The 22692-nt window shown below is 38.9% G+C and overlaps 1 protein-coding gene and 1 pseudogene across 1 annotated transcript in view; one reads left to right on the top strand and one right to left on the bottom strand.

The window, feature by feature from the left end:
• The window catches only part of KCNMB4 (potassium calcium-activated channel subfamily M regulatory beta subunit 4), a 69462-nt gene extending 52634 nt beyond the window's left edge, over positions 1-16828 (bottom strand). The window contains exon 1 of the mRNA XM_061204646.1: positions 16239-16828. Coding sequence (XP_061060629.1) covers positions 16239-16574 — 336 coding nt within the window. The 5' untranslated portion in view covers positions 16575-16828. The remainder of the gene's footprint in view (positions 1-16238) is intronic.
• Positions 5476-6151, top strand: LOC133101296 (hypoxanthine-guanine phosphoribosyltransferase-like; annotated as a pseudogene).
• Positions 16829-22692: the final 5864 nt, after the last annotated feature.

A 22692-nucleotide genomic window follows, 5' to 3' on the forward strand; every position in this document is an offset into this window, starting at 1 on the left:
CAAAAAACAAAAAAATAAAATATATACATCACAGAGCTTACTGTTTAGAAACATGGAGGTAAATACTAGGAAAAACAGAAAACAAAAATAGTTAAATACGGTTGTTTCTGGATGCCAAAAGGGATTGGGACAGAGGAGTCCCAGTAGTAGTTCTATTGAGAACTTTCTCCATTTCCTCTATGGTAATTCGTCTACTTTTTTTTTTAAATCACTATTAGATTGTTTTAGTTTGGAAGTTTGTATTATCCTAGAGAATTACCATATCATCCTATGGTTTCAAATTTACTGGCATTGTATTTGATCAAAGTATTCACTTGAAATTATTTTAACTTTTCCTATATTTACAGTTATTCCCTCATTCTTGTTTCTAATTTTGTGTTTTTGGAGAGCATTTCTTTGGTAACTAAACTTGCTGAGTATTCATATCTGAACTTATCTTTCTGAAAAAAAATTCTGCATTCCCTGAACATGTTCAATAAATCTCCAGTGGGAAATTATTTTTTTAATTTTTTTGCCATGCTGCTCGGCTTGTGGGATCTCAATCTCAGCTCCCTGACCGGGGATTGAACCAGGGCCATGGCAGCAAAAGTCAAGAATCCTAACCACTAGACCACCAGGGAACTCCCTCCAATGGAAATTTTGAAGCTCTGCAAAATTTTAATGCCATAAATTTGTGTTGTTAATTTTCCACCTAGCGGCTCTGCAAAATCAAATAAGTATCTGTTGAAAAACACTGAAGGGCAAGGTGCTTGACATCAACCAGAAGAAAACAGACATTCAGTACTTCACATGGGCATGGGAGAAAGAAAGCTCAATGGACGGAGGAGGCGGATGCCACCTCAGAACTAAGCAGTAAGTGCATGCACATGCTCACACACACACACACACCCGCCCCCAGTACTGTGTAAAGCTCTCCGACAACTGCACAGAAAGTAAGCTCCAACCCAGCAGGGATTTCTTTTACCACTGCATCCCCAGAACCTAGAATAGTGCCTGCCACATGCAGGTCCTCCATAAACATCTGTTGAATTAATGATTCTACAGATATTTTAAAATAATGCAACCTGTAGAAGATTTGTACAGGTAGATATTTTCCTACCAGCTATGAAGATTAAGCAACGGAGAGTTAGAAATATTGAGATACCAGAAACTAAGCTGTTGTCTCGATATTACAAAGTTTGTGACAAAGTCCCTAAACTCTTTCCTTGTCTGTGAAATTTTCCCTACTTGATGCCTCAGTAATTATTTACAAATGCAAATGCCAAGGTTTATTTATTCCACAAGTATTAATCAATTATACCTTCTTGGATCATATTTATCCATATATTATCTATAACCTATATTATCAATAATCCTCAGTCTGTGAAGAAACTGAGGATCAAGAGGTTGAGTGATTGGGGGCTTCCCTGGTGGCGCAGTGGTTGGGAATCTGCCTACCAGTGCAGGGGACACGGGTTTGAGCCCTGGTCCAGGAAGATCCCACATGCCGCAGAGCAACTAAGCCCACACACAACTACTGAGCCTGTGCTCTAGAGCCTGCGAGCCACAACTACTGAGCCCGCGTGCCACAACTACTGAAGCCCGTGCGCCTAGAGCCCGTGCTCCACAACAAGAGAAGCCACTGCGATGAGAAGCCTGCGCACCGCAGTGAAGAGTAGCCCCTGCTCGCTGCAACTAGAGAAAGCCCGCTTGCAGCAACGAAGACCCAATGCAGCCAAAAATAAAATAAATAAATTAAAAAAAAAAAGAAAAAGAAAATTGAGGGATTGTTTAAAAAAAAAAGGTTGAGTGATTGGCCCAGAGGTGCACACCTAGATTCAGGTGTAGGTATGTCGATTTCAACACCGCAGCCTTTCCCACTATACCAGGCAGCTTCTAAAGGTCTGCTATGTGTGCAGCTCTGCCCTGAACACAATTAGTGAAACCTAAGATGGTCCCTGGAACACGAACCGTAGAAGAGGTTTTCCATTCCTTCAATATTGTGGCAACGTAAATTGGTATGGGTGAGGTGGGTATACAACACTCTATGGTTTTCTCAAGTAGGTAGCTTCATCTTCAACACACTGATCCTCTCAGTTGTATTCTCTAGTCGTTCCCTGTGTGCTCCACAGAGCATTTATTTTAAAGTAACATTTCTGGGATTTCTCTCATTACAGAAATAATGTTTTACCAGCTATCTGGGCATCCCTTAGCTCCAGTCAAATTGACACAGAAAATTAACCATCACACCTAGTCTTATACTGAAGGGATGATCATTTATTGCTAAGACAGCTTCACATAATGAGTTTTGAATTATTGCTCTACTATGGTGCAATTATTCTCCCAAATTTGTCATTTTTCTTTCAATTTTAATGTTTTTTTAAAAATATATGTTAAGTTTTTTCTTACTATGTCATTAAATAAATGAGTGTATTCTTTTATGATTTTTGCTCTTGTTAGCCTTAGAAAGGCTTTGTCCACTTCCCAAATTATGTAAATATTCATCTATATTTTTAGTACTTTCATAGTTTATTTTTGTACATTAAAAATGTATTCCATCAAAATTATAATTTTATTTTAACTAAATATTTTCTAAATAATTTTTGAGTATTTTGCAAATAAATTTTATTTGGAAAATTAGTATTTTAAAATGCATATTTTTCCAAATAGTAGGGAAGTTTTAACCTCTTTACAAGTTATTTGAAATGCCAAATTTGCAAAGTAAATCTCCCATCAACATTATTTTTTGGTAAGAGATTTACTGAAATATAACTGACATGCCATTCAATTCACCCCTCTAAAGTGTATAATTCAATGTTTTTAAGTGGATTCACAGAGGTGTACCACCGCCACAATCAATTTTAGAATGTTTTTATCACCCCAAGAAAACATCATATACGTACGCTTTAGCTATCATTCCCAATCATCCTATAGATTTCCCTACTCTAGACATTTCATGTAAATGGAATTGTATAATATGTGATCTTCTGTGGCTGACTTCTCACACTTAGCACGTTTTCAATCATGTTGTAGCATGTATCAACACTTCATTCATTTTTATAGCCAAATAAAATTTCTTGCATGGATATAGCACATTTTATTTGTCCACTCGCCAGTTGATGGACAGTTGATTTATTTCCACATTTTGGCTATTATGAATAATGCTACTACAAATAGTCATGTACAAGTTTTTGTGTGGACATGTGTTTTCATTTCTTTTGGGTATATACCTAGGAATGGAGTTGCTGGGTCATATGTAATTCTGTTTAACTTTTTGAGGAACAGTCAACTGTTTTCCAAAGCAGCTGCAAATCTTTTACATTCTTACCAACAATGTATCTGTGTTTGTCTTTTCACTTCCTTTATGGTATTCTTCAAAGCACAAATATTTTAAAATTTTGATTATGTCCAATTATCTATTTTTCCTTTGATTGCTTGTGCTTTTTGTGTCATGTTAAGAAACTGTGCCTAATTCAAAGGCATAAAGATTTACACCTATGCTCTCTTCTAAGAGCTTTATAGTTTTAGCTCTTATATTTAGGTCTCTCATCAATTTGAATTAATTTTTGTATATGGTGTGAAGTAGAAGTCCAACTTCACTCCTTTGCATGTGTATAAACAGTTGTTCCAGCACCATTGGTTAAAAAGACTTTTTTTTTCTGTTGAATGCTCTTGACACCCTTGTCAAAATCAATTACTTATAAATGTATACATTAATTTCTGGACTCTCAACTCTATTCCATAGATTTGGAATCTATTCCTTATGCCAGTACCACACAGTCTTGATTACTATAGCTTTCTAGTAAGTTTTAAAATTGGAAAGTGTGAGTCTTCCAATTTTGTTCTCCTTTTTCAAGTTTGTTTTGGTTATCCTGGGTCCCTTGCACTTTCATCTGAATTTCAGGATTATCTGGTCAATTTCTGACAAAGAAAATCCAGCTGAGTTTTTGATAGGAATTGTAATGAATCTATAGATCAATTTGGGGAGTGTTGCCATCATTACAATACTCAGTCTTCCAATCTCTCAACAAAGGATATCTTTATTTAGTTTTTCTTTAATTTCTTTCAATAGTGTTTTGTAGTTTTCAGGGTACAAGTCTTACATTCTTTTGTCAAATTTGTCAAATGTATTCCTAAGTATTTGATTATTTTGATGCTACTGTAAATAGAATTGTGTTCTTAATTTTACTTGTGGATTGTTCATTGCTAGTGTACAAAAATATAATTGAGTTTTGTATACTGACTTTGTATCCTGCAATCTTGCTGAATTTACTAGGTCCAGTAGCTTTTTTTTTTTTTTAGGGGATTCTCCAGGAGTTTCTATATACAAGATCATGTGATTTGTGAATAGAGATACTTTTATTTCTTCCTTTCCAATCTGGCTGTCTTTTGTTTCTTTTTCTTGCCTAACTGTCCTGACTAAAACCTACAGTACAATGTCGAACGTGAGTGGCAGGTATGGACATCGTTGTCTTGTTCCTGATCTTAGGGGGAAAACTTTCAGTCTCTCATCATTATGATCTCTCATCATTAGTTGTGGGTTTTTCATAGTTTCCCTTTATCAGGTTGACGAAGTTCCCTTCTATCCCTAGTTTGTTGATTTTTTAAGTCAAGGAAGGATTTTGTCAAACGTTTTTCCTGCATGTACATGCATGTGATTTTTGTCATTTATTCTATTAATATGTTGTATTACATTGATTTTATTATGTTTAACCAACCTTGCATTCCTAAAATAAATCCCACTTGACCATGGTGCAAAATCATAAACTCTTCTGCCAAAAAAAGAAGAGGAGGTAATACATCCCAGCTCATTCTGTTACTAGGATACCAAAAGCAGACAAAGATATCAAAAGGAAACTACACAACAATATATCTTATGAATACAGATGCAAAAATCTTCAACAAAATGCTAGCAAACCAAATCTTGGAACATATAAAAAGGATTATATACCATGACCAAGCTGGAGGAATTGGGAGTGCGTAGTAATGTGCATGAGATTTCTTTTGGGAGGAATGGAAATATTCTGGAATTAGCAATGATGGTTGCACAACTTTGTGAATATACCAAAAACCTGTACACGTTAAAAGGGCAAATATTACAATATTTGAAATATATATATATATTTTAAAGGAAGCTGCCTGCCTTTTATTTTTCTCTTTCACTCTTCTCACTGCCTAAAAGGCAGACGTGATGAAGTTAGGAAAACCATGTTAAGGGATGGTAAAGCAAGAAGACAGTAAGAAACTGGGTGTTTGAATGACCTTCCAGATCATAATGGCACAGCCCCACAGACTGCTTACAAGCTCATACATTTACAAAAGAAAAAAACCTAGTAGTTCCTTTGTTTAGGTTACTGTTATGAGGTTCCTATTAAAGTAGCCCACACTTTGCTGTACAGCAGAAACTAACACAACATTGTAAATCAACTATACTCCAATAAAAATTAATTTAAAAAAATAGCAGACTGCCGTCAGCCTGTGCCGGCCGGCTCTGTTATGGTGACTCGCAGCCCCAGTGTCGTGATTAGTGATGATGCACCAGGTTATGACCTAGATTTATGTTGTAGACCTAATCATTATGCTGAGGATTTGGAAAAGGTGTTTATTCCTCATGGACTAATTATGGACAGGACCGAATGGCTGGCTCAAGATGTGATGAAGGAGATGGAAGGCTATCACATCGTGGTGCTCTGTGTGCTCAAGAGGGGGCTATAAATTCTTTGCTGACCTGCTGGATTACATCAAAGCACTGAACAGAAATAGTGATAGATCTATACCTATGACTGTAGATTTTATCAGACTGAAGAGCTACTGTAATGACCAGTCAACAGGTGACATAAAAGTAATTGGTGGAGATGATCCCTCAACTTTAACTGGAAAGAATGTCTTGATTGTTGAAGATATAATCGACACTGGCAAAACAATGCAAACCTTGCTTTCCTTGGTCAAGCAGCATAATCCAAAGATGGTCAAGGTTGCAAGCTTGCTGGTGAAAAGGACCCCTCGAAGTGCTGGATATAGACCAGACTTTGTTAGACTTGAAATTCCAGACAAGTTTGTTGTAGGATATGCCCTTGACTATAATGAATACTTCAGGGATTTGAATCATGTTTTTGTCATTAGCGAAACTGGAAAAGCAAAATACAAAGCTGAAGATGAGAGTTCAAGTTGAGTTTGGAAACATCTGGAGTCCCACTGAATTCACCAGGAAAATTATCACATGGTCTAGTTTTGTGGCCAGCTACTTAGTAGAGCTTATTGAATGTATCTTCTAAGAATTTTATCCGTTTTGTATTTTAGAAAAGTCAGTTGCTGCATTCCCAAACTCTTTATGTGCACTATGAACCTACAGACTATCAGTTCCCTTTGGGTGGATTGTTTGACTTGTGAATGAAAAATCTCTTAAACCACACCACTACTGAATGAAAATATTGAAATTGTATCTGTAAGAAACATTTAAAGAGAAGAATATATTAGTTTTTTAATTGGTATTTTAATTTTTATATATTCAGGAAAGAACAGAAGTGATTGAATTATACCACTGTGTGTTTAGAAAAGTAAGAAGCAGTCAGTTTCATATCAATGGCAGTATTTAGAGGTATCATTATGTCGGATAAACCATATGTCCTGGAATTATTTTAGTAGGTTTCAGTAGTATTAACTGTATTTTCCCGCTTGTTCAGATTATATCTGGTGAAACTCTGTCAACAGTTCCTTTTAAATACAGGTCAATAAGTTCTAAAAACTTACCACTTTTTGAAGTCTTCAATGTAAAAATCCTTAAAATAAAGGCTGTCTCTTTAAAAGAAAAATAAAGTACCCCATCCAATATCCTAATAAATTCAATTAGATTGTTTCTACTTTTTCACTACTACAAACAGTTCTGCAGTGAAAATCCTCATATATACTTCCTTGAATATGTGTTACAGTTTTTTTAGGGTAAACTCCTTGAAGTGAACTTGTTGTCACTTCACTTGATTGTCACAGTGGTTGTCAGGTATGCACAACTTCAGTTACACATACTATTGATATGTTTGATTATTTTTCTGAGTGGTTGAACCAATTTTCCAGCAATCAGTAGGATTTAACATTTTCTCAAAACCTCACCAACATCTGGTCTTATGAAACATTAAGTTTTGCCAATCTGATGGGTGTGAAACGGTATTCCATTATTGTCATTTGAATTTCCCTGAGATTACTGGAATACAGCATTGTTTCACATTTATTGACCAATTGAGTTTTTTCATGAATTGACTGTGCATAACCTTCATTGATTTTCCCATTATGTCATATGTCATTTTCTTAATGATTTGTAGACATTTTCATAAATGCTGGATAGTCCTTTGTTGATTACTTGTTTTACCATTATCTTCTACTAGTCTGTCTGTGGCTTACATTTTTACTTTGTTTACAATAATTTTAGTCATATGGAAATTATCGTTTTAACATATTCATATGTATCAATCTTTTCCTTTTATGATTTGTTCTTTAAGCCTTATTTGAGAAAATATTTCTTAGGCCTATGTCATAAAGATATTTTCCTATTCCAACGACTGAAAGTTTTATAGTTTTCTTTTCATATTTAGGTTTTATTCCATTTGGAATTTGTTGTTATGGGTGTGAAGTATGTACCACATTTTATTTCTTTTTTACGTAGAGCTAATTGCTCAAGCATCATTTATTCATAAGGTCACCCTTTCCCTGATGAATTTCCCACATCTTCTCTGTCTCTCAGTAAAATTTAATCATTTCTAGCTTAATTTAACTGAGGATATAATCTTTATTATTTCACTGCTATGAAATTTGTTAAGGCTTTCTTTATGGCCCAGAATGTGATCAGTTTGGGGAAATGTTATGCGGGCACTTGAAATGATGTGCACTCTGCTGCTACTGGATATACTATTTTATATATGTCAATTGGGTCAGTTGTTAAACATGTTATTCAAATCTGCTGGATGTGTATTGATATTGCTTTTGTCTGATTGTTTATCAGTTACAAACAGAGGTGTGTTAAAAATCTCTCATCATGATAGACTTGTATATTTCTCCCTTGAGATATTTCTATATATTTCTGCTTTAATTTTTTTGTTTTTATGTATTTCAAGGTTATATTTTTAGGTACTTCCCAATATAGAATTGTTATATTTTGTTGAATTAACTTTTATAATTATGAAATGTCCCTTTTTATCTCTAGTAACATTTTTTTGCTTCAAAGTCTACTGTATTTCATATAATACAAGTACTCCAGCTTTTCTTTCTTCATTTTTTTGGGGGTTGATGTTTGTATGGTGTATGTTTTCCAGTCTATGATCTCTACCTTTTAATTGGAAGCTAGTCCATTTATATTTAATATAATTATAAATTTGGGTTTAAATCTATCTTTTTTTAAAAAAATTTATTCTACCAGTCTACATTCTTTTTACTCTCTTATACTGCATTCTTTTAAATGGCTTGCTTTATATTATTTCATTTTCCCCGCTTATTAGCTTGGTAGTTATATACTTTTTTACTGTATAAATTCTTGAATTCAACACAGAACCACTAAATCAGAAATTAGGGTGAAATTTCTGATTCAGTGGGTCTAGGATGGGACTTGAGAATGTGCATTTCTAACAAGTTCACAGATGATGCTGATGCTTCTCATCCACTGCTCACACTTTGAGAGCCATTGGTTTGGAGGAAGAAATTGACTAGATATAAGGAGATTAGTGAAGAGATACTATAATAATCAAAGCAAATGATAATATCTTTGACCAGGATAGTGGCAGTGAAAATTGAAAAAGTATTAATACCAGAGAATAATGACACCATTGATAGAAACAAAAGATTCCAGAATAGAAGCTGGTGTTAGAGAGAGAAAGATGCTTTTCTTTTGCCATTTCTCTCCTTGTAACAGAGGAAACAGGTAATTATAATCAGAATAGATCTTACTCTCACTAAGTAGTATTATTGTCTGGTTTTCCATTCTTAAGAACTATTTTAAAATAAAGTTGTGTCAATAAAGACAATTGTATAAATATATTTATTACCCAGGAAAAACTGGATTAAACTCCTAGGATTTAGAATGTAATTTTCTAGGATTTAATTTCTGCTAATGAGATACAACATCAATATATGCTGCTGCAATATTGTTAGATTATAACTAGTAAATTGGACATTGGATAAGGTTTCAAAGTCCATTTGGTCTACTGCATCAGTTAGATGAATGGCACAGAAGAATTTAGATGAATGGATATTTCTTCACATGTGCTTCGGTATACAGAGAACTTCTAGTGACCCAATCTGCTGGATTCTGCTACTCAACCAAGCAAATACATGAAACAAGTTTGTTTGATTAGTTTATTTACAAAAATGATCATAAATTTAAATAATTTAATAAGCACATAGTTCCCTCCACCTTTTCTTTTGGCCATGCCACATGGCTTGTGGGATCTTAGTTCCCCGACCAGGGATTGAACCTGTGCCTCCTGCAGTGGAAGCACCGAGTCCTAACCACTGGACCACCAGGGAATTCCAGTTTTCAATTTTATAACAGTGTTTATTTTAAAAGAAAAGAGGGTATTACTAAAACTCAAAAGTACAAATTTTTACACATTGATTTATGTGACCTAGAGAATACCAAAGGCACAGCATGAGGACTAGTAAGAAACATGTAATATTAAAAACCATTCTGTTCAGTATTTTACTGTATATTTATGATAATTGTAATATAAATATACTGTTTATCTAGGAACTCAATATGAAATTCTGCTAAAGACGGGAAAAAAAATTTTAAACCCAAGGTAAATAAAACTTGACATCTTCCTTCATAAATAAGTACCAAAAACATTTTAGATAAACAAAATTGACAACTAAAATAATCTTTATGATTCTGAGGCAAGTTTGTGATAAAATATATGCATTTTTCCTCCAAACTTTAACTGAAATATATTGTAACATCACAAATCTCTCTTATAAAAGTAAAAAGTTTCTGATTAGAGTTTGAGATACATAATTTTGGGAGTTCTTACAAATAATTGAGATCTTCATAAAAGCATCCACAAATGGATTTCAGGGAAGGATTATGATAAGTAATCTCAGACAGGAAAATCTTAGCAGCCTGCAGATTAGATTGTTTCTAAAGAGCTATAATATAAGTGGATATTATCTGACCAAGTTTTCAAATATCTTATCATATTAGTCACCTACTCAAAAGCCTTCCTTGACTTCTGTATTAGTTTCCTATTGCTGCTATAGCATAAATTTAGTGGCTCAAAACAACACAAATGTATTATCTTACAATTCTGAAGGTCAGAATTCCAAAATGGGTCTCACTGAGCTAATATAAAGACACCAGCTGGGCTATATTCCTTTCTGAAGGCTCTAAGAAAGAATCCATTTTCTTGCCTTTCCCCACTCCCTTGGAAAAGGGGACTGCCTGCATTCTTTGGCTTGTGTCCTCCTTCTGTATTCAAAGCTGGCAACAGTCAGTTGAGTCTTCTTCAAATTGCATCCCTCTGACCTCCTCCTCCACATTTAAGGACCCTTGTGATTATACTTGGTCCACCAGGATATCTCCCTATCTTAAGGTCAGCTGATTAGCAAACTTCACTCATCTGCAAACTTAATTCCCCTCTGCTGTGTAACATAAGATATTCACAGGTTCTGGGGGTTAGGGTGTGGACATCCTTGGTAGGGGGCATTATTCTTCCTACTATGGCTTCCCAATGTCCACCAAACCCATCCTATCTGTCAAGGACCTCTGCATTACTGGCCCCAGTTTACTCTCCTGTCTTACCCCGCAGGGCTCTGATCTTTGTGCCCTGGGTTCCAGCCACACCAGTTTACCTGCTGATCCTCCAACACAGCCCATACTCCACAGCTCCACAGCTTTGCTCCTGGCATTTTTCTCTTCCTTGATGTTCTCTTCATTCCTCCTCACCTTTCCTCCCAAGATAAAAATTCTATTCATTCTCAAAATTTCATGGCAAATGCTTCATTCTCCAGGAAGCTTTTCCCCTAATCATTCCACTCTAGATGTTTCTGTCATATTGTTTGCACCTCCCAGTAGAACTTGAGGTTTTGCCTTGTTTGATATCTTATCTCCTCTGTTAGATAATGATCTCCTTGAGGGAAGAAACTCAAGAATTCATCCTCACTTGTACGTCACTTAGGCATATCTAAAACTGAACCCTTGTTTTTCATGCAGACTCCTCCAAAATTACTCTTCCTCCAGTTTTTCTATCTAATAAAATAATCCTCCATCCCCAGTTGTGCTTGCCACAAACCTTGTAGTCATCCTCGATTCTTTTTTCTCCCATTCCTCACATCCAACCCATCAGGGGACCTTATCAATGCTACTCCCTGATCTAAGTCACCATCACCTTTCGCTTGTCCTACTGGACTCCCTATTTCCAATCTTGCGTGTGCGCGCGCGCACACACACACACACACATTCTGTTCTCATCTCAGCAGCCAGAGGGATCATTTAAATTTTTTAAAAGTCTGAGTCTGATTCTACTTCAGTCCTGCCTAATGTCAGATAGCTTACCATCATGCTTAGCCTAGAATCCAAAGTCCTTATAATGTTCTATAAGGCCCTAGCCTCATCTCCCACTGTTCTCTGCCTACTCACTATCATCCTCACTGTTTCTCACACAGGCCTGGCAGTCACTTGCCTCAGAGCCTTTGCACTTGCTGTTGTGGAACACCCTTTCTCCAGATAGCCACATGATTCATTCCCTTATGTCCCTTAGGCCACTGATCATCCTCTCATGTTCTTTGGGTCTCTGGAAATATCACTTCATCAGAGCCACCCTCCCTGATGGATCCTATGCAAAAGAGGAGCCCTTATTCCTTCTATCACTGTCTATACCTTTATGCTGCTTGAATTTTCTTTGCACACCTATCATTACATGATACTACATTATAAATCTATTTCTTGTCTGTCACTCTCCACTAAAATGTAAGCTCCACGTGGGCAGAGACTTTGTTCTGATCTCTATTCCAGTCCTAGAACCTGGAAACACACACACACGGCACAAAGTGGCACTTAATAAATATCTGTTAAATGAATGAACTCATCTTTGTATGTCCTCCTGTTTCTTGCCCAGTTCTCTGATCATAATAGATGCTTAAGAAGTATTTGTGGAATTAAATTTTATGTACATCCCCAATATTACTTCATATCATCACCAGAGGAAAAACAACCACAGTAAGCCACTTTTTCATGGAGAAATAAAGACTGTAGACAAGCTGTCACAATTCAGATGAGGCTTTTATTACTTAGTTTTGATATGATGGACCTCCCTAGAGCACAAAGTATTGCACATTTAATTCAAGGACGGAGTTCAGAAATTAACCCCAGCAGACCACACCATCTACACAGGAAGTATGTGTGTGCTGGGGGGTAGAGCACACTAGTATGGATGTGTAGGATACCAAGAAGGTAACTAAGCCACAATTCCCTGTAGTTCATTATATCCAATTTCAGGGTATATACTTAAAGCCTGAAGCCTCTTACAGTTCTTGCCTAAGTTTTTATTCTCTTGAATGCGTTTCTCTTACTTTTATAGTAGTACTGGTTTCTTAGAAATAGATGTTTGTCCTCTCTTTCTAGGTTTTTCATATCAGAGAAAGAAAAAAACTCAAAAATAAAACATATAGCCTCTAATCACCTGCTCTCTTGTTCCATATACAAGAGGCTGGTTTTAAAGATTCATCTTTTCTTTGCAATCCAATGTAATCAATGAGGCAAAAGCAAATGTTTGGAACTGCACAAGCTCATTTCATTTACATTAAACCAATTTTAAATGCTTGGAACTGCATAAGTTCATTTCATTTACATTAAACTAATTTTAAATGATTCTCTTCTTTTCCTTCAGAATTTGAGTCCCTCCTTTCATACCAACTCCCTATGTTCAGTAGCATCAGTAACATCTTTTAACCCAAACACACAAATATTAATCACAATGAATCCTTTCAGTTCTTATTTTACTTTTCTTGCACAACAGATGAGGACATTTTCTAAGCCAGTGTTTATTTTTACTCTGTCTACAGACTAGAATTACTTGTAGCACTTTTTAAAAAACACCAGTGCCCAGGACCCACCCAAGACCAAGTCTGAATCTCTGAAGGCTGGACCCAGGCATCAGAATTTCTTTTTATCTTTTTTTTTTTTTTGGCTGTGCCATGCAGCTCTCGGGATCTTAGTTCCCTGACCAGGGGTTGAACCCGGGCCCTCGGCAGTGAAAGCATTGAGTCCTAACCACTGGATTGCCATGAATTCCCCAGAATTTCTTTTTAAAGTTCCCCCAGTGATTCTAATGTATGGCCATGGATGAGAACCAAACCTCTTAGCACACACAACTGCGAGTCACAAAGAGATAAGGCAGTGATGAGAACAGTAGCCAGAGGAAGCTGACCCCAAATTTAGATTTTGCTACGGTCAATTCAAAGAGCAGATCCTTGCCCTGTGGATAATTAGGACTTGACTTGATAATTAGGATAACTGACTTGAGTACTATATTACATGGCTGAATACAGTGATTGCCTTAGAAACAAGGATATAATTCAAAACATAAGTTGAATAGGACTTAAAGATATTGTAAAGAAATTATTAGTCAAAGGTCAAATTTATTCACACTGTCTTCTTTAGCAGTCTGTGGCTTAAGATGTTAGATATGTGCAATATTCTTTCCCCTTCCCTGCTTTTTACTGTATCTAATGCAGCAAACTCAAGGGAGGGGAGAAAGTCCTTGTTCTCTTTTTCTAAAAAGAGATTTCCCAAATGGCTTCTTGTGGTAGTGGGCCATGAAGAAGAGAAAGTTGAAGGTGATTAGGATCCAGGACACTGTAGGGAATCTAGACATTCTACAAAGAGAATGGGTGGGGCACCCAGGCCTTCCATAAAAAGGTAAGGTCTGGGTAGCCGAGATGCAACAGCAACGGGCCGTGGGTATTGCCTAATTGCAAAGGCACTGTGGAAACATTCTGCTTATGTACTGGACTCTGGCACAATATTTTGGTTGAGCTGAATTTTTCCATCACTAATTGCTTATGAGAATTTCCAAATTGAGCACTTCATTGCTCAAAAGTCAAAAAGTGACTGCAAAAGAACACACTTATGTTCTATAAATGGTACAATGCAATCATAATTTGGATAGATATATACTGCTTTGGCCGAGGAAACCTTGACTAAATTGAATGGGATGTTGTTCATCATTTTCTGTAACATTAACATATCTTTCTGCAGTTCTGTCATTTCTTGTATACTTTACTTTATAAAATCTTATTTTGTTCAGATACTTCTTCAAAACGATTGTTGCCAGGATCCAAACTGGCACTGGAAGAAAACTGATTATTTGCAACAAAAAGAGAGAAATATCAAATCCTAGGATTACATATAAAGCATTACCACTCCTTCCAAGTGATTTAAAAATCTATGTCCTAAATCCCAATTTATTTTTTTTGTCAGATCCTTCAAAATTACCTGGAAATTGTGAAGCAGCCTTTATGTAGTAAATTCTATCTTCTCAATGTCTTGATTAGATATTAGCCACTGACTGGAAAACGTGTACGTAATTTATTAGTGCCTGAACCACAATCTTAAACTAATTAGCAATGTTTCACCAATTATAACACCAATTATAACAACACCTTTTAAATGATGAACTACCATATAATTTCTAAATCACTATTTCTTTTTGACACCTTTCTTTTATATTAATGGTTTAATCCTGAAAAAAGTGATGTTTCTAAAACCCTGCAATTTGTTTTGAAATTCCTGAGCATTGAGCAGACTAATTTACAACATTTGTCTTTGAAACATTATTGCTTCTTCAAGACTTTGAACATTATACTCTATCTAAATTCTGTATTTTTATATTTACTGCTTATATATTATCTTCATTTTAAAGGTCCTCTTCCTTTGTCAGCAAGGGCATCTTTTTTAAGAGAAGTCATATATTTTTCTTTAAAGGAATTCCCTTTTTAAAATTTCCCCAATTCAAGAATTTACTGTTTAGGCGACAAGAACAAGAGGTTTACTGTAGAGAAATGAAAAGCTTATTTTAAATACTTGTAAAATATTGATATAGGATTCTTTTTTTGGATTGATATAATTATATCCTGTCACACTTAAAGTTGTTCCTGTGTACACAAGACTCATTCCCTTCTGGACTGCTTTCTTGCTTGATCTTCAAGCACTGCTCTCACAAAGAGGGAAAATGCCAGTAACTTCAAAGAAGATACACATCTTTACTTTGATAGTTAAGCAACAAGAAGAGCAAAAAAGGCCAAGAGAAGAAAGAAAAAAAGAAAGAAAATCCTTCTTGCAAAATCAGGTGTACTACAAAGCTCAATTAGTTCACAGACTGAGGACACTACTTTTTATAAGTTTTTTTCTCCACTGGGAACAGTTTTCTGAGTGTCCCTCTCTCTGCTCTCCATCCCTCGAGTCTTAACCAGGTTCTTTCGTTTTTGCTTGTGAGAACGAAAAAAGTTGCAAAGGAAGGAATATTCGGTACATTTCACGGAGGGTTTTCTATTTTCAGAAAGTTTTACTGTTTCCCAGGTGGCTCCCAATTGTTTCTAGACACACAGAGTCACTAGGCTCCCTCTAGACCCTTCTGAGAATCTATTTCATGAAAACTAGGAGTCCGCCGTACCCGCCCAAAATGGATCTACGCAGAATTTCGCGTTTGATTCCACGTTGTTTGTCGACCCACGAAAGTTCATCTTTGGACCACAAGTTAAAAACGTCTGTCTAGAGTTAAAAGGCAAGGAAACCTCTAACACCTTTCAAGGGGCTAAAAGACTCCCTGCACCTCCCAAGGCGAGTTCTGGACGCGGCCAGTGGGAGCTCGGACCTTGACCATGCGCCGGAGTAGGTGTATCCCCGCTACGCACTGGCTTTAACCGGAGGAAAAGTTAACTTTTGGCTCCTTGCATTTCTCCAAAGTCAGTCCTCTAGGGCCCTAACCTAAGCTGGGCCAAGGCCTCAAAATCTGGGACCAGGCAAGACAGGTGTGTAAAGAAAGCCTCCGGGCACCACGCACGGGTCGCCGTGCACAAACCCGCCTGAAGGACCGGGGGGCCCGGGGCTCCCCGATGTACTTACTCCTGGTTTGAGTATAGCCTGCGAAGCCTCGTCGCCTCCTGGTAAGCATACCAGGAGCATACTCCGAGCCACCCCGCGCAGGGTCTAACACTGACGCTCCCCCCGCCCCAAACCTCAAGATCTCCGCAGGAGCGAGGCATCCCTCACGGGGCGTCCTTACCTTGGGGTTGGTCAGGAGCTGGTGCTCGTCGCTGTGCAGTAGCGCCCTGGAGTTGGACTCGGAGTTGTTCACGTAGACCTGGACGCAGGGGTACTGCGAGGTGCCCCTGCAGTCGGCGCCACAGGTGAAGGTGCACTCGAACACCTCGCCGATCTGCTGCACCGACAGCACCGTGCAGTTGGCCGCCGTGGCTTGCAGATCCTGCAGCGCGGGACTGAGCCAGCAGAAACCGAAGATAAAGAGCGACACGACGCCGGAGATGATGAGGAACAAGCCGAGCCGGATGCTCTTGTCCTCGGCTTCCGTGTACTCGTAAGCCACCCGGAGCTTCGCCATCGCCCCCCACTCCCGGCGGCAGGCACGCTCCCCCCGCCCCCTCCCGCCCCCGGCGCCGAGCCCGACTGCCTCGGGCGGGAGGAGCCGCCGCCGCGCGACAGCAGGGGAGTGGGCGGCCAGGGGGAGCGCGCGAGAACAAAGGGGCCGAGGCCGGCGACGCCCCCGGCGGCGGTAGCGCCCCCCCACCTCCCCGCCTAGCAGCCGCCCGGGCCCCGGAGGCTCGCGGCGCTGCCGCGGTTTCAGAGCCTCCTGCACCCTCGGGCGCTCGGAGCGCTCGGGCGGCTCCTGCCTCCAGCGCCCCCTGCCAGCCTCCGCCCCCGCGCTTTCCCCGCCTCCCCCACCCCGCCTCCTCTCGCCCAGTGTCTCCCAGTCTCCATCGCCCGCCTGCCGCTGCTCCGCGGACTCGCCGGGCAGCTGCCCGGAGGGCAAGAGCCGCAGGGCTGAGGCGAGCCCGGGGGCTCCCCCGCGAGGGAGGCAGCTCCGCCCGGCCCCACCCGCCGCCGACCGGGGTCCTCCCGCCCCGCCCCGGGGCGTTTCCCGTGGGCGAGGGGCGGGCGAGCCCCGGGGATAGCGGTGGCTGGCGCTCGGGATTCTCGTTAAATCCCTTTGGAGGGGCATCCGAGATAAAAGCTTAGGATCAATATAATTTAACCGGAGTGAAAGTTTAAAACACAAAACAAAAAACAAACGACGGAGAGGGTGTAGCGCAAGTGAAGCGGCGGGAATTTTGAACTCCAAACGGGGATTGGTCAGCCACCGGGGAGAGTGAGCCAGCGGCCAGGCGGCGGGCGCTCCCGGGAAAACGGGCCGCCGGGACCAGCAAGACTCGGTTGGAAACCCCTGGGCGAGCGGCGTGCGCTGGGGGGCGCCCCCGTGGAAACCCTGGCGCCAGTTCCCACGCTTGGGGCGGGAGCGCACGCGGCGGGGCGGGAGGCGTAACCCGCTACCGCCCCCTCCCCGCCAGTGAGCGCGGTAACGGTCGGGCCTCAGGGTCCCGGCGCTGCCAACCGCCCTGGCGCAGCCGGCGCTCCCTCGGCCCCAGCCCGGCCCGGAGGGCAGCAGGAGAGGAGTCAAACAGGCTGAGTCAGACGGAGTTTGCAGTGGAGGCAACGCACGTGGGGGCAGGAGCCTGCGACCGGCAAGACCCGGGAAACTCGCTTCCTGGGTCCTGGGTGGACCTCGCGGCAACTTAGGTCTCCGGCTGCCGGGTCGACCCCAACTCAATTTGCCCTACGGCTGGGGCTGACTGAGTAGGGACCGGAGGAAACAGGTGCAGAGGCTTGCAGCCCTGGAAGGAGACACCACTTTCCCCATCAGGACCGTCCCCTCGCTCCCGGCCTCCCGAGAACAGGATCCTCTCTGTTCTGTCTCCCTCCTTAGGAGTCTTGCCACCCTTGGCCCATCCCGGAATTTGTAGATGAGCTTTCCAGGAGCGCTGTGCAAGGCGATAGCGGCGTGCAGACTCACTTTGGGACAGGTACCGTTCGTAGAGCTGCGTCCTGCTCTCTTAATTCTTCCCTCCACACCCACCTCCCCACCTCGCCCGCGCATACCTTCAGCCTCTATACTTTTCGTGACCTTTAAAAAAAAAGTTAAGATGATCTTTTCCCAAATCACACTTCTTTCAAAATATCAAACTTGGAGAACTATTTCGACCTACATTTTGAAGAGTCAGAATGTTCACTTTGCAAAATATATAAAGATATATTTTTCTTGACTTGCAAGTCCCAAATGAATATACTCTTAATTAAATTCAGTTATGTTCCTGATGAATATGGAAACACCAAGTCATGGAATTCTTGACTTCTCTTTCTTGGATTTCAAATGTTACTTTACTGGTATAGTAAGGGTAAGGGGTAAAGCAAGGGGTAAAGCAAGTTTAATTACAGGAAGACCCTAAGTGTTTTTCTGAATAAATTAAGAAGGTGCAGGGTTTGGAAAACTTCCAAATCAGGAAGACACTTTGTACTTTAATACCTTTCAAGTTTTGAGAGACTAGATTTCTTTCCTTCTTTACCTAGGAATTATATTATTTTCTTCCCTTTCTGTTGGCATGAAGACAATTGTTAGTGGTTACACACACTACCTGAAAGGAAAAGTGAGTTTAGTAGTTGAAGCAGCTTAACCTAAGATCACAGATTTTCAGTGTGAATCTTTTTCCTACGGCAGGTTATAATTATCTTCCTTTTCAAGAAGGCTAAAGCCAATCTAAGATCTGAGGCAGTGGTGAGCAAATAAGATCCTATTATCTTTTAAGATCTCATAGCTCTGATATGCTGAGCAACTTGACCTTGAGGCAGAATTAATTCCTATAGCGTTCATAAAATACAGGGATGGGGGTGTCTAAAAATAATTTAATGAATATGATTCATTTTTCAATGATTCCAGAGCTCAAAGAGTTCTGTGAATGAACCCTTTGCCTCAAAACTGAAGCAAGATGGTCTTCCAAGTAAATCTAGAGAACATCAGAAAATTCTGTCTTAATTTAACCTAAACTCTTAAGGCTTTTAAATCCATTTTTTCAAGTTCTGCATTTAGTCACTTTCCTTCTTTATAATTATTCTAAAAGTATTTGAAGAAACTGTTGCCATCTAGCCTTCTGTTCTTTAAACATTTACTTTTCTCCTCTTATTTCCTATTTTTAAATTAGCTTGCTTCTCTTCTGAACCTTTCATTATTTCATGTGTTTCTTATTGAAAGTCAAACATATCAAAAGACTTTACAAATTTCTGTTTTATCCTTAATGGAACACTGTGTTTGTTATCAGTTTCGTTTATTTGAGGTGGGGCTGCCTTTTCACATTTCCAAGGAAGGTTGGGTATGTCAGCCCCTCAGTTTCTGAAAACAGGTCACCATTGACTCTCTTAAGTTAGAATGGTAGTAAGAACCCCTGGGATGTCAGAGATGCTAAGCTCTGAGGTCACTGCGCATGTTGTTTCCCGTGGAGGGCAGAGGCACAGGAAAAAAAGAAAAAGAAAAGCGAGTCCTTTCTTTGCGTAGTTGTCCACCAGTTAAAATTAAGATTAAAACTGCAATTCTCAGAACCAGACTGACTTATTTGATGTACTTCATTGTCTACAACAATATTTTCAGGAGAATCATGGCCAAGCCTTGATGAAGTTCTTTTTAAAAGAAAAATAAAATCTATCTAAACGAGGACATTAAAACCATTGTTATTTATAGTTTGTTCTCATGATCAGTATTCTTCAAGAAGTTCTGTGACTGATGTTAAAGTTGCAATATACAATTTCATATGTATATATACTTTTATTGAAAGATTCTAAAAAGAATGATCATAAGTAGGGCTTTGGTATCCTAGGAATAGAAGGGAATTTGGAATATGTTGGGAAAATGTTTATACATGGTTTTAAAAATTGGTACATTGTGAAGTTTTTCAATAACAAACTGCTACTATACACTTGGATAGCTAAAATATATAGGGGAGAAAATTAATACTGTATCATCACCTTTTCTCATTAAAATTCACATGCTGGATAGGTTTTAGACATTTGCAACTAGAATAACTAGGTAAGAATAAATATGAATGAAAGCATGAGTGATCCAACAACAAAAAATATATAGAAAAAATTTATCTTTTCCATTTAGCTTATATAACTTCAGATTTTGTTATTGTCACAGAAAATTAAGTTTCCTTTTTATTTGGTCTTAACTTAAAAAATGCTTACAGTTGTACTAAATCGTTTCCAGCTTGCTGATATTAACTTTCTTGCCATGCTTCATTGTGAATGTTAAATATTTGTTATTAGCGTCAGAATTTTACATTTGAAATAAATTTCCTATGTGGCCACTATCTTTTCTAATTACATTTATTTTTTCCTATCCATAAACTTTACCTATTATATTGAGCATATAATTATTGAGGACACTACTTACTATTTCTAAATATTTATAATCATATTACAGCAGGAAGGGATCTTAAATATTACCTAGCTACATATTAAGCAGGAAAGAGAGCTTCCAAAGACTTTGCATTTTGTTTGAAATAGTAAAGAATGATTATTAAAAAATATTTTTTCAAAGTTCAAATTTGTTTGCATACAGCCTTTATCTTTGCAATTGAAAAAGAAAAGCAAAAAGCACAGATAATCACTTCATATTAGTAAATTCATAATACTGTACTGGAAGTGCTGGCTGGATTTCCTAAATTCTTGCCACCTGTCTATCATGTTAATGGAAGTGAACTTCTATAGGAGGTATATATGCATATATGTAGTAAAAGGGTAATCAGCTTTGAAATTGGAAAGCAAGAAGCTAAGAAATTCTGGTCTCAACATTGAGTAAATAGTTTATAACTGATGTTCTTAGATTGTTTCCTCCTCCCCATACAAAAGGTTTTGGACTAGAAGATAGTTTTAACATTTCATGATTTTTATTCCAAGTTGATTTTGTTCTTCCCATGTTCTTCAAAAACTTGGGTATTACTCTCTAATGGCACCTAGTCCTGTTAAAGAGTCTTTTAATAATTCCCAAATATGGAGAGCACCTCCTAGTACAGTGACTAAAAGGGAGAGTGTTTGTCTTTGGAGAAATGGACCGACGCCTACTGAACACCTACTATAAGCAAATGCTCTAATTTAATCTTACCGTGAGATGAAGAGGAACAAGATTAAGTAACTTTCGAAGATTTCGCATGTATTGACTATGGCAGATTACAAGGCCCATTCTTTTTCTACTGTACAATGCCATCTCTAAGGAATTTCTGTATTTAATAAAAAAGAAATGTAGGTAATACAAGCAGATTTAAAATGTGCTTATATACTTATATTCAAGTATGGTTAGGCTTGATCAACATCCATATTGTGAAACCTGAGTATGAAGGGGGGGGGCAGTGGGTAGAGAATCAAGGAGCTGATGATTTAATCTGATCCTCCTGTTTAATTTTACTCTGAAACACTTGTGTTGAAAATAGCTCTTTTTTAGATGCATAGCAAATATAAGTAGTACTGTTTTATGCAGGAGAGGGAGATTAAGTGTAGTATTTAGGTTTCAGAGAGACTTGTTAGAAATTCAAGCTATTCAAAGTAGAAGTAAACACAGGGAACAACTAGATGTTAATACAAGTCATTAAATAGTTCTAGGGTAGAAGAAAAGCCTATCCTCTTAATGCACGGAATCACCTAATACTTTTAATAAGTTTCCTTGCTTTTGCTTGGACACTTCCAGTGATGAAAAATTCATTAACTCCTGGGACTTCCCTGGTGGCACAGTGGTTAAGAATCCGCCTACCAATGCAGGGGACACGGGTTCGAGCCCTGGTCCGGGAAGATCCCACGTGCCGCGGAGCAAGCAAGCCCATACGCCACAACTACTGAGCCTGCGCTTGAGAGCCCACAAGCCACAACTACTGAGCCCTCATGCCACAACTACTGAGCCCTCATGCCACAACTACTGAAGCCCACGCACCTAGAGCCCGTGCTCCGCAACAAGAGAAGCCACTGCAAGGAGAAGCCCGCGCACCACAAGGAAGAGTAGCCCCTGCTCTCCACAACTAGAGAAAGCCCACGCGCAGCAATGAAGACCAAATGCAGCCAAAAATAAATAAATAAATTTATAAAAAAAAAAAGAAAGAGAAATTCATTAACTCCTAATGCTACTCATCTGATTTTTGGACCTTTTAAAAATGTATGATGTACAATTTACTTTCTTGTAAATTGAAATCTGCCTTGCCATAACATCCATGTAAATATCCTTATTCTGCCCTCTGGTGTTACACAGGTTAAAGATAGTCTGCCTTACAAATGATAATCTGCCTTACAAACTTCAGATGTGGGAAGACAACTGTCATGTCCTTAGGTCCTTTCTTCTTATGCTCATCTTTAATTTCTTCAGTATTCTCTTTTGATATGGTTTAGAAAACTACGGTCATATCCTTACCCCAAAATGCTAAGAAAAATAGATAATTCGAAGTTGGAAACATTCTCTAAAACTAGAGTCTGCACCTTTCTTTTCCATGTTATCTAGTCTAAAAACACTTCTAGGATGGTGGATTTTGTTGCTCACTAATTAACATTATCATTGCAAAATGATTTGTGCTCATATTTATTAGACAGAATTGGGATTCCAAAAAGTGATGTGCAAGTCAACTAATTTAATATTC

This window comes from Eubalaena glacialis, chromosome 11, assembly GCF_028564815.1.
Source record: "Eubalaena glacialis isolate mEubGla1 chromosome 11, mEubGla1.1.hap2.+ XY, whole genome shotgun sequence".
NCBI classification, from domain to species: Eukaryota; Metazoa; Chordata; class Mammalia; order Artiodactyla; family Balaenidae; genus Eubalaena; species Eubalaena glacialis.